This window comes from Myotis daubentonii, chromosome 10 (genome assembly GCF_963259705.1).
Source record: "Myotis daubentonii chromosome 10, mMyoDau2.1, whole genome shotgun sequence".
NCBI classification, from domain to species: Eukaryota; Metazoa; Chordata; class Mammalia; order Chiroptera; family Vespertilionidae; genus Myotis; species Myotis daubentonii.
The window spans coordinates 74,028,102-74,043,584 of record NC_081849.1 but is presented as its reverse complement, the minus strand read 5'-3'; the positions used below and the strand labels follow the sequence as shown (position 1 = coordinate 74,043,584).

At 33.7% G+C, this 15,483-nt stretch overlaps 3 protein-coding genes across 8 annotated transcripts in view; 2 read left to right on the top strand and 1 right to left on the bottom strand.

The window, feature by feature from the left end:
- Positions 1-15,483, top strand: part of LOC132211130 (ubiquitin-conjugating enzyme E2 R2-like) — a 920,533-nt gene that overhangs the window by 216,721 nt on the left and 688,329 nt on the right. The window lies entirely within an intron of this gene.
- Positions 1-15,483, top strand: part of COG5 (component of oligomeric golgi complex 5) — a 196,409-nt gene that overhangs the window by 60,817 nt on the left and 120,109 nt on the right. The window lies entirely within an intron of this gene.
- Positions 826-5,875, bottom strand: GPR22 (G protein-coupled receptor 22). 5 transcript variants are annotated; one of them, XM_059712812.1, is made up of 3 exons: positions 3,802-3,872; positions 3,423-3,424; positions 826-2,150 (listed from the first exon to the last, which is right to left on the bottom strand). In XM_059712812.1, the coding sequence occupies exon 3, from the start codon at positions 2,122-2,124 to the stop codon at positions 826-828; it is 1,299 nt and encodes a 432-aa protein (XP_059568795.1). In that variant the 5' UTR covers positions 2,125-2,150; positions 3,423-3,424; positions 3,802-3,872. The 5 variants fall into 5 exon arrangements, 4 of the variants coding, with proteins under 4 accessions (XP_059568795.1, XP_059568792.1, XP_059568793.1 ...); XM_059712809.1 differs by lacking the exons at positions 3,423-3,424; positions 3,802-3,872 and adding an exon at positions 5,761-5,875; XM_059712810.1 differs by lacking the exons at positions 3,423-3,424; positions 3,802-3,872 and adding an exon at positions 4,565-4,676.

The following is a 15,483-nucleotide window of genomic DNA, read 5'->3' as shown; positions in this document are numbered from 1 at the left end:
TATTAATTCCAAGCATTTGGCTTAGACTGAAGCAAAGTGAGAAAAGGAAGAATGAGGCTGGTGCTTTAGTTTTCTTCCTTCTCTTTATTATCAGTTCATTTGTATAGTATAGGCATAATGCCCTTGTTTTTAGAATGTCAAACTCTTTTCCATAATAAACTTGAATTTAAAAAGTTTCTCTATCTTGGTGTGAAATATAGGTTATTTGTTTTTCTTTCTTGAATATTAAAATTCTGATAAACCTTACAATTTCTACATTTAAAAAAAGGATAAAGTTTTATACATGGTTCATTATTTTTGGTGCATCAAATATTACAGCAAGTTGACTATATCAGAAAACAATATAGTGGTACAGAAAATTCTGGATTGTTTTGATTATTTGGAGCTGTAATTTTGGTTCTTATGTTAAAATGCTATTCCAGTTGACATATAAATATATCTATAGTTTGTGGCTTAGAAACAATATACTTTACAAAAGAAAAAAACAAGGATACCTGTGTCAGTTATATTTTTAAGTTATAGACTGTTTTAAGGCTATGTATTTATTATTTAGAAAATATGACTTACATGAATATCTTCTGATGGACATAATATTGACAAAATATACATATGATATTACTTTAACAAACTGCCATGCAACAAATACATTAATTTATGAAGAAATTGAATATATATGACCTAATCTAATCTTGACATTTACATTGAAAATTTACAACATAACCAATACTTAAAATGTTTTTTCTTATATTTGGCAGTAATTTTACTTTTTTACAATTTAAATTTAAAACTTCTGAATGTGGATTTGGTAAAACTTAAGACTTTTCCTTAGTCGGTGACAACCTGAGGTACTAAACATTTTTCTCTTATTTCACTGTCTTCAAAGGTAATTTTGTTTCTTTTAGGATCTATCCAAGAGTTGTGAATTACAGCATTATTAGGCATGGGATCAGCTTCTACTATGGAAACAACTCGCTTTTTCATTTTACTTTTCAAGACCTTTTGAAATTTTTGTCTTGTGAATGCATATAACAGAGGGTGAAATATAGTTGTTCCATAAGCCATGACTAGAAAACACAGCCTTAATTTTACTAAAAGGTCACTTGGGCCTAAACATAAAATGGTGGTATTTAAAACAGAAATTGGTGTCCAGCAGAGAAGAAATGTAGAAATAATCAATAAAGACATTCTGAAGACTCTTTTTTGCCTTTCTCTTCGTTCACGGTGTCGTTTCACAGCTCGCCGGAGGGCAATTATTACAGAGACTGAAGTTCTTACACCAAAGACTACATTTCTCCCACCACTGCTTTGTGACATGTCTGTAGTCTCATGTTGTGTGGTTAGAGAAATAGTCTTTTTTTTTCTTGCTTTCTTCTTCTGTCCTGTTGAAAATCTGGTACCTATTCGAATATTAAGAGCCTGAAGTATTTTGGTGTATGTGATTAACATTACTATGACAGTGAAAAAGAATATTGGAATCTGTACAAGCAGGTGGTAATACATCCCCAGTTCAGTGTAGTATTCATTTGTACTGACACACAAAAGTGTCTTATTTTCCCATGTATTTCCAGTTTGAAGACTGAAAAAATTTACCTCAATAAAGGGAATCAAGAAAGAGAAAAATGAAAAAATCCAAATGGATATCATTAGCATTATCGCTCTGCCCATTGTCAGAATTCGGTTTGCAGGTTTTACAGAGATGTCATATCTGTCCAAAGTGATAGCAAAAACGTTGATCGCTGTTGAGACACTTGCAAAAGATACACAGGCTTCATGGAAACAGCAGATAAGAGCAGTGTTACTTTCCAGTGAAAGCAGAAGGATAACTATAGTTAGAGGAATACATCCCACACAAATTATTACATCAAGTACATGAAGATTCATTGTAATAATGTTACTGACAGAGTTGATTAAGTTGGATTTCATGCAGTAAAGTACCAGTACGGTAAGGTTGCTGCCAAGTCCCAACACGATTTCTAACATGAGAAATCCGGTGAGAGACGCTTGAAAGCTTAATGGGTATGATAGTGTTTGGTACATTTTGGTGTTGATGTCATCAATGTCATCTCGAACTGTAATGTTAGATTCAGACTGCATGTTGATTTCCAGAATGGGAGAAAAACACATTCTTTTGGAGCAGTTGATTTTTTTCCCTAGAAAGTGAAATAGAAAAACTATTTGATTATTTGGCAATTTAAATGACATATAAAATATGTTCTTTGTGGAAAAAAACACACCTTTTTTATTGTGTACTTAGTTTAATTTTTAAGTTTGTAAACTATTAATGGAAAGCAGAATTAGGAAATAGCAAGGTTGCATTATTTTGACGTAAAAGGAAATTGGGTTCTCCCTTTGAAGAAATAGCTATATGAGGTTTACTTTTATAGAGTTCAAAATTATTTCATACACTGAAAACATTCTACTCATGTGGGTTTTTTAAACTTATTATTTGAGGACACAGTATATTTTTTTGTATAATAAAACTACCCATTATGCAAAACTGCTTTTAGCCCAGTGTTTGAAGATTTCATTTTAAAGTGTTGTGAGAAGGTGGAAAATAAACATTGTTTTAATTTGTTCTAGTATAATTAGTGTAGGTATAATTATTCCCCTGAGATTTCAAATGAACAGGACAAGTGTTCATTTAGATTAGAAGGTAAATGGTATAGAGTACCAGTTTGCTTTAAATTATTTTGTTCATGTTCTTAATTGTAACTCATATTCACAAGTCAACAGTGTGATTTAGGGATATTTGGAGTTTTTCACATAGAATTAGACAAAGGATAGATATTTCACATTTAATCATGAAAATGCTCACTGAACTTTATAGTGAGCAAACTTATATTACAAAAATTGGAAGAAAAGGGACATATGTTAAAGTAAAACGTCACAAAGCTTGGAACAATAATCACTCCTATGAATGATTTATTTTGTGATCACACCCTCTTGTATCTTGTGGAAGGAGAAAATTGAAATTTAATATCATATTAAGAAATAGCCATTTTTGAAGTGGTTTAAAATACTATATCAGTTGGTTTTATATTAGCAGAAATTTTAAAGTAAAAAAAAAAAATTTAGGGGAAAGGAGTATCTGAAGCCCATTTTCTGAGGAATCTTTTAAAGTTTTACATTCTCTCTGGAATCTTTTATATAAATCACCCTGTGTATAATTTTGAAGAAACTTAAAAAAAAAACCCACCTCTTGCTAATTTATGCAAATCTATATTTTAATAAATAGAGATTTACTGTAATTCATAAAACTAATGTCTGATTTTCTAGACAAAACTATCAGTAACCAGTAGTATATTCAGTTAAAATATAAAATCTTCCAACCAACTATATTTCACATTTTGAGTACAGAATTTTGATTGCAAAATCATAAGCATAAATTATAAAGGCTAGTAATTTTCAGAACTTAGGTTAACCTCTTACTTGATGTAACCTTTTATAAGTTCTAGAATACAATCTTTCCTATGCATATTATTTTAGGAGTAATATTTCAGAAGCACAAATAAATGATGGCATATTTCTTTTGAGCTTGGTATAAAATATTACCAGAGTCACATATTCAAGAAAGTGAAGGTCTTAGCTAACATTGAAATCCTAAGTGTGTCAAATTTTCAAATTTTCTGAATTGACAGATTAAACATCAGGTCTTTGTCACATCAGTTAGATTTATAAGTAAATACAGTAGAAATGTCAAGTTAGGTGATAATGAAGAAAAATGCATCTCCTTTAGAGCAAGATTCTTTTCTTTTGTAAATGTTAAATGGTGTGATGGGGAGCATGCATCTTCTGACCTACCTGTTTGCTGTTGCCTTATAGGCCTTTTGGTTCACTATAGCAGTTTTTCACAAATTGATGCATGATGTCATTGACAAATTTTGACATGAATTTTTACCTGACAGCAGTGAAGTAGCTGTGTTTTATTTCATGTCTTGTAGGCATTCTTTCATTTTCTCTCCAATACTTCAAATGCATGAATTGTGAGATTTAGTTGGCTGATGGATTTCTAAAGACCAGTAAACAATATTTTTGTTTGTTTTGTCTTAAAAAGTCACAACCAAGCGAAACTTCTTCAAATGATAGGAATTATGATTCCCTTTATGGAAATATATGATAGCGTCTCTTTATTTTCCAGAACATGTGAAAACAAAAAAGGTTTCTAGCTCCTAAAATGTATTTAGACATCCTTTTGTTACACACTGTTTCTATAGCAGTCTTAATTATTTTGAAATGATTTCTAGATCACATAAACTTGTTTTATATTATAAATCCAGTCCATGTTCTTTTGATAAAAACCATCTGCTATTTAATCTGGTTTGTTTTCATTAGAAGAGGCTATATAATTGGTCATAAAACTCCAATGGAAAAATCCTTTAGTAATATCAATTAATACAAATATCTCAATATTTAGTACAGAAAATACTTGCTAAAGCTTCATTTAGCTTGCTGGTAATATTTGGCATTCTTATTTCGGTAATCCATGTTTCATTGTTTCTTTATGAATCAGTAGCTCCACAATTCTGATATATTAAAGTATAAACACCCTCTTTAAAGTGCTCACCATTTTGTCTTCAGGATTTTACACTTATATTGTTTTTCTTTTTGTGGTTATTTTATATAGCATCTTCTGTCGATGATTACTGTTGATGTGTTACATCCCAGCAGTAATGTAGACCTATTCTCTCTGGTTTTAACTCCTTAGTAACTTAAAATCGTATGTTACAAGAATATTCTGCAATTTATAGTTCAGACAGCTAGGTAGATAGATGCTCGGTCAGATGCATTCTTCATATTTTCAGTTGTAAGTACTGAATTAGCTGCTGTGGGCCCTTGTGCAAAAGAAAAAAAAAAAGATTAAGAAATAGGGCTTCCTAATAATTTCCGATGAATTGGAAGTTAGTTTTGTTTATTTTAACACTATATACAGCATTTGTTATCACAGTAAGCAGACTGTATTTTTATAGCCACAGCTTATACATAAATTTAATGGTTTCTTTAATTACAATATTCTCTTTTCCTAACAAGGGTTGTAAATTATTTAATAACAGAATTAACATCACAAATATAACCATGAAAGAAAAACTGTAGTTTTTTAAAGCTGACTGATTTCTGCTCTCATTTTTTAAGCTAACCTGTATTTTCAGAGATTATGAGCAATTGGCTTATATTAAACATGCTGTCATTCCCTCATCTTTATAATAAATTGAACAATATTTCCAGCTGTAAAATATTGTAACTTGCTACATTATTAGCACATGGCTTGAATTTAATTGATTAAAACAGATTTTATGGTAAGTTATTATAAATTTCCATTGAAGAATTATTTATGTAATTGAAATATAAAAGGTAAACTGAAAAATGTAACTGCAAATTAGATAATTTTTAATGACCATGCCCAATGATAAACTGAACCAAAAATTGAGTAATAAATAATAGCTAAGTAGTAACTCTGGTTCTTTTAAGAAAAATAAGCATTTCTTAAGGAAAACTGTGTTGATGACTTTAAGATTACTTAGTATATTTGAAGTGACTTAAAAGCTGATGTCTTCATAGTGAATTAACAATTAATATTTTTTGAATTTAACATAGCATCCTAAAATTACATATAAAATATTCATGTCTTAAATCTAAAAGATACATGTTTAATAATAAGTAAAATTAAGCAAATAAACTCTTAAAATTCAGGCTATTTTTCGAAGTAATTTTACCCACTATGCCAGTTCAAAAGCAGCTGCATACTATAATAAGGAATCTTACCTCCGCTAAAGATTTGATAAATTCCTGATGTAGTTGAAGCGTTTCCAGTTTTGATTGATTCATTTTGTTCACTTGTTAGGAGAGGACTTGGGAAGAGAGTCATAAACATCTCTTCGGAAAGACCTTAATGAAAATATTTGTCTGTACTGTGCCATTGTTTCAGCAGTACTGCTAATGTATGGAATATGTAGTGCTGCTTAGAGCTGCTGCAGTCTCTCACTCTTCCTCCTGTGGAATCAATAAGCGTCTGAAAATACATAATGAAAGTAATTTAACATGCTGAAGTCTTCCTGTCTCCAGAGACAACATTTTCTAAAAAGGAACGGCACTGCTTTTCAGAGGAAAGCCTATTCTGGGCAGCTTTTGCAGAATGACAGCCTACCTTGTCGCTGCTCTCCACTGCAGAGAGATGCAGTGCATTCACTAATTTTGATTGGTCAGTTGTATCGGGTTTGAACTGTGTTCATATGTATAGCAGGGCTCCCCCCCTCTCCCCCCCCCCCCCGCCCACACACACACACACACTGTTTTTATATAAGGATGCTTTTTTAAAAGGCTATAAGTGGTTGTATATTGCTCTTAAATAGAACATGAGTAAGTTAGTCCTTTAAAAATATATATTCTGGTTTGTTGTTTATTTATGCCAAACATTAAAATGCATGGGGAGGGGGGGGGGTGGTCACAAAAGAATTCAGTTTGTAAGAGTATGTATTCTTTTAAAAGCCCAGAAAATTGCACTTGAGAATATTTTAGTCATATATGTTTTTGGTTGAGATTCTTTGTTGTACAAATAGAAAGCCACTGCATCTTTACTGTGAACCACATTGAATTTCAACTAGTTTGTTTGTATTCAAGTCATCTTCTCTGTGTATTCCAAATTGTGAACATCTCAAGTTGTTAAATGTTTTTTTTAAAAGATCCATTTCTATTAGTATAGTCTGTGTATAAAGATTTAATCATGTGCATTACTTTAGAGGTTACTATTCAGTCTTTACCTTTACTAAATCTTTTATTTAGTAGATATATACTGATCATTCACCATAATATTTTATTTCAATTGGCTACTTCTATTTTAGTGTATAGCAGTCTCCTATTATATATAGCTATATGCTAATGTTTTTGGGTGAATATTTTGGTAAGGAAAAAAGGAAGTTACAAGTCTTCATAAATTATAAAGCTAAATTATTTTAAGATAGATATGCTATCAAAAGAACAAATGGTATATCAAAAGAACAAATCTGAAGTCAGATTTATATTAATTTTGTTCACCTATAAATAATTTTCTGTTCTCAACATTGAAGAGTATTTTTTTAGACTTGAGTATATAAATTAGCTGGCTTCTATCTGTTGATAAAATAGAAGACATAATGCAAATTGATTGGATTTTAGGATATTGATATCATCTGTTTCCATTATTTTAGGAATATTAGTGATCATCTTCATTTATTAAAGTGTATGCTAAATTTTAAATTTATAATTAGAATTATTTATAATTTTGAAAAGCAATGTACATTTTTATAATTTGTTGGTAGTGTTAAAGCTATACAAGGGGTTGGCTGAGTAGTATATGAGTTTTGAATTGCATTTCAGTAGAACTTGAGAGTAATGTGGAAAATTTTGTTGTGAATTTCTAAAATTTTCTGCACAAGTTTGTGTGGCAAGACTTTGGTAATGCTAAAAATTAAAATGTGTGCCACTTTTCATGCATTTTGAAAGTTAGAGCAAAAGATCTTAAGATGTTATCCATGTTGAAAGAGTGTGTGCATGTGCACAAACTTGTTATTTGAAGCTTTCCAGCTGTTCCGGTTAATAATGCGGATTTTGTAATCAAAGAAAACACGATAATTTCAAGAGAAACATCTAAAGTGCTTTATTCAAAGTAATGTCCATCGCTAGCTACACATTCCTCCCATCTTTCAGGTAATTTGTGGATACCTTCCCAATAGAACTTTTCTTGTTTTGAGGGAAACCACTCAGAGACCCAATTTTCCACTTCTTACTACATTTTGAAATGCTGCTCAGAAAGTGCATGTGCCATTGGTCGGAACAAGTGGTAATCTGAAGGAGCAAGGTCTGGTGAATACGGCGGGTGGGTTAATGCTTCCCAGGCAAGATCTTTTCACGTGTCTTTAACTGGTTTTGAAGTGTGTGATGGTGCGTCATCATGAAGCAAAATTACTTTGCCATGTCTTCTGGCACATTCTGGTCGTTTTACGATCAAAGTGTGGTTCAAATTGATTATTTGTTGTCGGTAGCAATTAGTGTTAACAGTTTCACCTGGTTTTAGAAGCACATAATACACCACATCTTCCTGATCCACCAAACACAGAGCATTGGCTTCTTTCCAAAGCAATTTGGCTTTGCAGTCGATGTTGATGGTTGACCTGGATCAACCCATGATTTTGTGAGTTTGGGATTCTCAAAATAAATCCACTTTTCATCACCAGTCACAATTCAATGCAAAAAAGACTTTCTTTCATGCTGTTAAAGTAACATTTTACTGATGACTTTTCGGTTTTCCATTTGTCTTTCGTTCAGTTCATGTGGCACCCATTTTCCTTCCTTTAAAGTCTTTTCCATTGCTTGTAAACGATCGGGAATTGTTTGCTGAGCAATGTTTAATCTTTCTGCAAGTTGTTTTTGAGTTTGACATGCATCTACATCCAATAATGCTTGTAATTGTTGGTCTTCAAACCTTTTTTGGTTGACCTGGACATTCTTTGCCTTTTACATCGAAATCATCACTTTTAAAGCGTTTAAGCCAGCGTTCACAAGTATCTCGAGATGGAGCATGTTCACCATAAGCTTCCCAGAGTATATGATAACTGCTTCCCAAAGTATATGATAACTTTCAGCAGTACTTTTCTTCAAAATAAAGTAATGAATTAAAACTTCCCACAAGTGCTTTTTTTGGGCACAAAATACGACATTTTTAAGCATAAAAATATCTTTGATGTTAACACCTTCAGCAAATTTGACATATGAAGTTTTGAAGCTTGCTGTCAATACAACAAAATAGCATACATGTCAAACCGCATATATATCAAAATATGTCTAACTCCATCTATTAAAAAAATCTGCATTATTAACCAGTACACCGGGTAAAACTAAAACCAGAGAAAAGATAATAGCATCAGTTGTCACTAGTGCTGGGGATGAGAACTAATTAGCATGTTAGGGTTCAAGTATTTGCCTGTATATTTCATTAAAATTATCCTATGAAATTGGAGCAACCAAGACATAGAGAAGTTTAATGACTTGATAGCAGAACTGGTGTTAGAACTCAGCAAACTCCCCTCTACCTGTGGTTGGTCTTCTCTCTTTAGAAAATTCTGAAGGTACTTGGGACTTAGTTTTGGGTGATCTGGGTTTACACACTACTTATTAGTTAGCTTCATGATTTTTGGCAAGTTAAACATTTTCTGGGCCACAATATAACTTTGATCCTTTTTGTTGAATATATTTCTGTGCTTTAACTCTCTGTGAGGCAGTATTTCCAAGTTAAATTGAAACTATTTTGAAAAAACAATGGGATCTCTGTAAAAAGTAATGGCAGCAGAAAAGCTCAGGTCTGGACATTGCTCTATTCCCTGTGCAAGTGATATGTTGTTAAAGATACACAATATATTACAAACAACAATTTTTTATTATGTACTAGGTTTAGTATAGTTTTCTTTTTAAACACCACAAATTGGTTTTGTGATTACATGGTTTTCTGATTTCTTAGCAGGATAATCCTAACTTCCTTTGTCTTTAACAAAGATGAAAATATCTATACCTCTGTATTGAAAATCCGATGATATTATTTCATGAAAAAATTAATATAAAATTACATATATCAGAATTTATAAACATTCTTATTTCCATAGTAACAAATTTCCATACTTGTACATTTAACATATTTTTTATTCATGTAGGATACTAATTTTGCAAAATGCTACAATTGGTGATTTAAAGCCAAATTTTGTAACAAAATATCTAGAGATTATTAATTAGTTATTTTAACAACCTTGGAAAGCAATTTAACTTTTCTAATGATAACTGAACAACGTATATGAACCTAACCCTAAATATCTCTATTAAAATCCCTTTTCACAAGTTATGTTTATCTTTTTAGTTATAGTTTGATTGCATAGGAATTTTAATTCCTAAGCTTCCCGATATGGGAGCCTTTAAAATTTAATTTTATACGTTTTCCCCCTTAAGTTTGGATAATGGTGAGTGTGAGAGTTTATTGTTTACATTTACATTACACTATTTATATCAGACCCCTGTAGTTCTGATGCTACATTTTTTTATGATTCAGAGTTTGTATGTAAAAAAACTCAACTTTACAAAATATTGAAATGAACCATAATTGAAAGTACTTTGAAAGTATTTACGAAGTATATATGCAAAAAGCTGTTCCTAATTGCTGAAAAGTCACTTTTTAAATTGTATTTAAGTGTATATGTTCTTCTGAATTAGTTTTTTGGGTTTCTTTGGGTAAATTTCCAGAAGTGGAATTGCTGGGTCATAAGGCAGCTCCATTTTTTATTTTTTGAGGTAACTCTATATTGCTTTCCACAGCAGCTGCACCAAACTGCATTCTCACCAAGAGTGCACAAGGGTTCCCTTTTGTCCACATCCTCACCAACACTGTTTTTGTTGATTTATTGATGAAAGCCATTCTGACAGGTGTGAGATGATATCTCCTTGTGGTTTTAATTTGCATCTCTATAATGATTAGTGGCATTGAGCATCTTTTCATATGTCTGTTGGCCATCTGTATGTCCTCTTTGGAGAAGTGTCTATTCAGGTTCTTTGCCCATTTTTTAATTGATTGTTTCTTTGGTGTTGAGTTTTATAAGTTCTTTATGAAGTTTGGATATTAACCCCTTACCAGATGTATCATTGGCTAATATGTTCTCCCATTCAGTGGGCTGTCTTTGCATTTTGTTGATAGTTTCCTTTGTTGTGCAAAAAACTTTTTTGTTTAATGTAGTCCCATTTGTTTATTTATTTATTTTTGTTTTCTTTTTCTTGTCTAAGGAGATATATGGACAAAAATATTGCTATAAGAAATGTCTGAGATTTTACTGCCTATGTTTCCTTTAGGATTTTTATGGTTTTTGAGTCTAACATTTAAGTCTTCAGTCCATTTTGAGTTTATTCTTGTGTGCAGTGTAAGAAGGTAATCTAGTTTTATTTTCTGTGTGTATCTGTCCATTTTTCTCAACACCATTTATCGAATAGACGATATCTTTACTCCATTGTATGTTCTTGCCTGCTTTGTCATATGTTAATTCATTATAAAGACATGGGTTTATTTCTGGGTTCTCTATTCTGTTCCATTGATCTATATGTCTGTTTTTATGGCAGTACCATGCTGTTTTGATAACTATGGCCTTGTAGTATAATTTGATACGAGGTAGCGTTATTTGTTCTTCTTTCTCAATATTCCTGTGGCCTTTCTGGGTAAAATTCTATACTCTTTAAAAAAAAAACACAACACATATTTTTACTGATTTCAGAGAGGAATGGAGAGGGAGAGAGAGAGAAATATTAATGACAAAAGAGAATCATCAATTGGCTGCCTCCTGCATACCCCACATTGGGGATTGAGCCTGCAACCAGGACATGTGCCCTGACTGGGAATGGAACCATACCTCCTGGTTCATAATTTGACACTCTAGATTTTAGACTGTGTCTTTTTTTTTTTTTTATCCCCACCTGAGATATGCTTACTGATTTTAGAAAGAGAGGAAGGCAAAGAGGAAGAAGGAGAGGAGTTGGAAGAGAAAGAGAGAGAGAGAGAGTGATCCGTGTGAGAGAGAAACATTGATCAGTTGCCCCCTATACCTAAACTATAACCTAGGTATGTGCCCTGACTGAAAAACGAATCTGCAATCTTTTGGTGTATGGGACAATGCTCTGACCAACTGAGCCAGAGCTGCTATTATTTTCAAATCTCCGTCTGTTGTCTTACTGTTGTCTTATTGTCTTTGGCTCCTTTTCCAAATTATTACCACCTCTGCCCCCAATTTTCTGGCTTACTATTTTGACTGCTTGATATTTCCTCTTTGCATCCTTAAATATTACGGATTTTGTTAAATGTTTTTCTCTCATATTTCCAATAAGAATTACATAGTCATATTTGTGCTTCTTTTTCACATTGGTTTCTCTTTCTTTTCTGTTGTTTCATTTTCTTTGCATAATTCTATTAGAGGTTATTTTACAGAATTCACTTCTTTGTCCTGAAATCAAGTTAGTTGATAAAGTAGAATATATATTTAACAAAGCTAAGTCAAATCTTTTCTTCTGTGCACTGGTAGGAGACGTAGCTGAATGGCTGTCTATGAACTAGTGGCCTATTACTGAAATTAGTTAGACACATAATGCTTTTATAAAAAGGCTGCTATCCTTGATGCATAGATCCAGAGAATGGTAGAGTGCTATAGATTTAGTAATTTCCACAGTACTACTTGGGGCATTCATTTGGGAAATAAGTTTACTAATAACATTACTAATTTACTAATCATAGTAAAGCATTTACTAATAATAGTTAAAGGCTATGCTCACTGGTGACTTTCTGCAAACAAAATACTGCAATATATCTTCAGTTACTACTACCTCTAGTCCCCATTTAGAGATATACTGTCTACAAAAAGTTTTGCTATAGTATCTTCAAAAAGTACTGTGATTTTCATCTGATTTTGTGTGACAAAGAAACCCAGCCTCAGTTAGTCCCTTGGGAGTAAGTACTGGATTGCCTGTGGAGTAGAGTTCTCCACTCTGTTCTCTGTGAAATCTGAGCATGATTTTTAACTTCATGGGCCTCAGTGTCCTGCTAAAAAGAAATAAAAGAAAAATCTCAAAAGAATCATGACCATATTTGTAAAATAGCACATAGTGAAGATTCAGTAAATACTAATTTTATACTTTTTTAAAAAGTACTGTGATTTTTATTGGTATTGCAGAGGATTTATGGATCAATTTGAGAAGTGACATCTTAACAATATTGATTCTTTCAATTTATAGATACAATATCTTAATTATTTTTAGGTCTTTTTAAAATTTATTTTATAGCATTTAGCTTTTAGATCCTGCACATATTTTGTTAGCATTTCTTAGTGCTATTTGAAATAGCACCTATTTTTTTAAAAAAAAAAACACACAAAATTTCCATTGCTTATTTTTACCATATAGAGATAGGTACAATTTTTACTTTTTATATTTTGACCTGGTTTCCTGCAACTTTATTAAACTCGTATATTAGTCTTGGGGACTTTTTGTGAATTTTGCAGTATTTTCTATCTAGATAATGCCATCTGCAAATAGAGACCATTTACTTCTTCTTTAGCCATCTGTGACTTTTATTTACTTGCCTTCTTGTGCTAAGACCTTTGCTATTAGAATTGATAGAGGCGAGTGGGGAGAAGCAATCTGCCATGGGCCCTGGCATCCCTGAGTGACCTAGGGCATGCTGGGTATTGTTGGATATGCTAAGAATGCAAAAACCTTCTGTTCTTTACATGATCCATTTCTCAGGGTTTTGTTTGAAGCTAGCAACCTTGAGAGATGCAGTACTGCCTTCCCAGGCAAAAAGCAGACTTGCTTCTGCTTGTTATAAAAAAATAGTAAATAGCCGAAACCGGTTTGGCTCAGTGGATAGAGCGTCGGCCTGTGGACTGAGGGGTCCCAGGTTCGATTCCGGCAAGGGCATGTACCTGGGTTGCGGGCACATCCCCAGTGGGGGATGTGCAGGAGGCGGCTGATCGATGTTTCTCTCTCATCGATGTTTCTGACTCTCTATCTCTATCCCTTCCTCTCTGTAAAAAATCAATAAAATATATTAAAAAAAATAGTAAATGTTCTAAGCTCAGTATTGTTTAGCTGTGATGCAAACCTACTATACACAGTATCCACCTAGGCCCCTCTACCAGGGGACTTGGAAGGAAGTTGAACTGTCACTGATCTGATCCTGTGCTGCTTCCTGTGTCATGGGTAATAAAGTTCTTTGCCTCTGACGTAAGCATTTTATGCCTTGCCAGCATCTATGATAGAAACATCATAGCAATGTAGCTTGCAAGTAGGGTAAGTTCCTAGACCCTTCACAATTTTTGACAGTTTTGGCAACAAGGATGTAATGTTGACAGAAACATGGCTTTTCTGTAAGAGCAAAGACAAGGGTTATTGTGGGCCAGTTTAAGGAATTTGAGATTCAGTAGCAAATGGTCTTGTTTAAGTGGTAGGTAGTAGATTCCATACTGACTTTTTAGAAGCTAAGCAGTGAGAGGTAAATTAAATGAAGCTGCTTCAATGGTGCTTTAGATCATTGCTCACTCTCTAGACTAGAGGAGGAAAGACTGTTATTCCATCAGTGAGGCAGCAAGCCTCTGGGTCCTGGGCAGACAGCAGTAAGTGTGGCTATGGCTCCTGAATCAAGGGCTCGCCAGAGCTCAAATAAAGGTGTCAGCAAAGAGAATATACAGAGGTTTGGTGAGACTGAATACCCTGTAAGTTCATTTATTGAATCCAAGTAGACAGCCACTTGAAATTGAAAGTAAATGCAAAGCGAAGTCTGGCTTATTGGTGCAGAGCTCCTCTTTTCTTCTGTGCACTCTAACTCCTCTCTTCCTCTGCTCTAACCTCAGCTGCTTAAGATAAAAGCCAAGCTTCAGGGGTGGGGAGAGGGATTCAAACTGTTATAGCTCTTTTGGATAGAGGTGCTCAAGCACCATCTTACCGGGTCCTGTGGGGAGAAAACACAGTAAGGAGCAAGCTCAGACTGCAGGATGGAGTTGTAGCAGCCTGTACAAGGGCATATTAAGGGCCCCTGGACCTAGGTGCTTGCAGGAGCTCAGAGCTAAGGAGGAGGAAGCGACACAGTGAGGGCCTATTACAAGAAAAGCCCCCTACCTCCTCATTCCTCCTGCACTCCCAATGTTCCTAGCAGAAAATAATGTCATCTCCTGGGAGCTATGGCTATAGTCCTTTTGGATGTGTGTTTCTGCAGAGGGAAAAACACTTAAATTCAAGAAAAGCTAAGTTGTGGGTGGAGTCTCTCGGAGCCTATTCAGTGTACTGTTGTTCTGGCTTCCTCTGCCAAATGTGTATATTTGGTGTTGACATTTTTAACATACTTATCCTGTGAATGCTTATAAGTTTGCAGGAGCTTCTCCCGTTCATGGGCTGTTCCATGTCCTCTCTTCACGTCATCCAACACAAACAGTGTATTATCCCATGAGGAAAGAAAAGAAAATCATAGTATTAGTTGTGATTCTGTGGCTGCAAAAGTAATCAGGTTATTTCTTAGTACAGCAGTGCCACCTGCCTGACCCAGCTACCAAGTGCACCTCTTTTTAAAAAAAATTTCTTTATTGATTAAGGTATTACATATGTGTCCTTATCCCCCTATTAATGCCCTCCCCCCCCCATTAATGCCCTCACTCCCCTATTGTCTTTGTCCATTGGATAGGCTTATATGCATGCATACAAGTCCTTTGGTTGATCTCTCCTCCTTACCCCCACCCTCCCCTACCTTTCCTCTGAGGTTTGACGGTCTGATGGATTCTTCTCTGTCTCTGAATCTGTTTTTGTTCATCAGTTTATATTGTTTATTATATTCCATAAGTGAGTGAGATCATGTGATATTTATCTTTCTCTGACTGGCCTGTTTCACTTAGCATAATGCTCTCCAGCTCCATTCATGCTGTTGCAAATGGTAAGAATTCCTTCTTT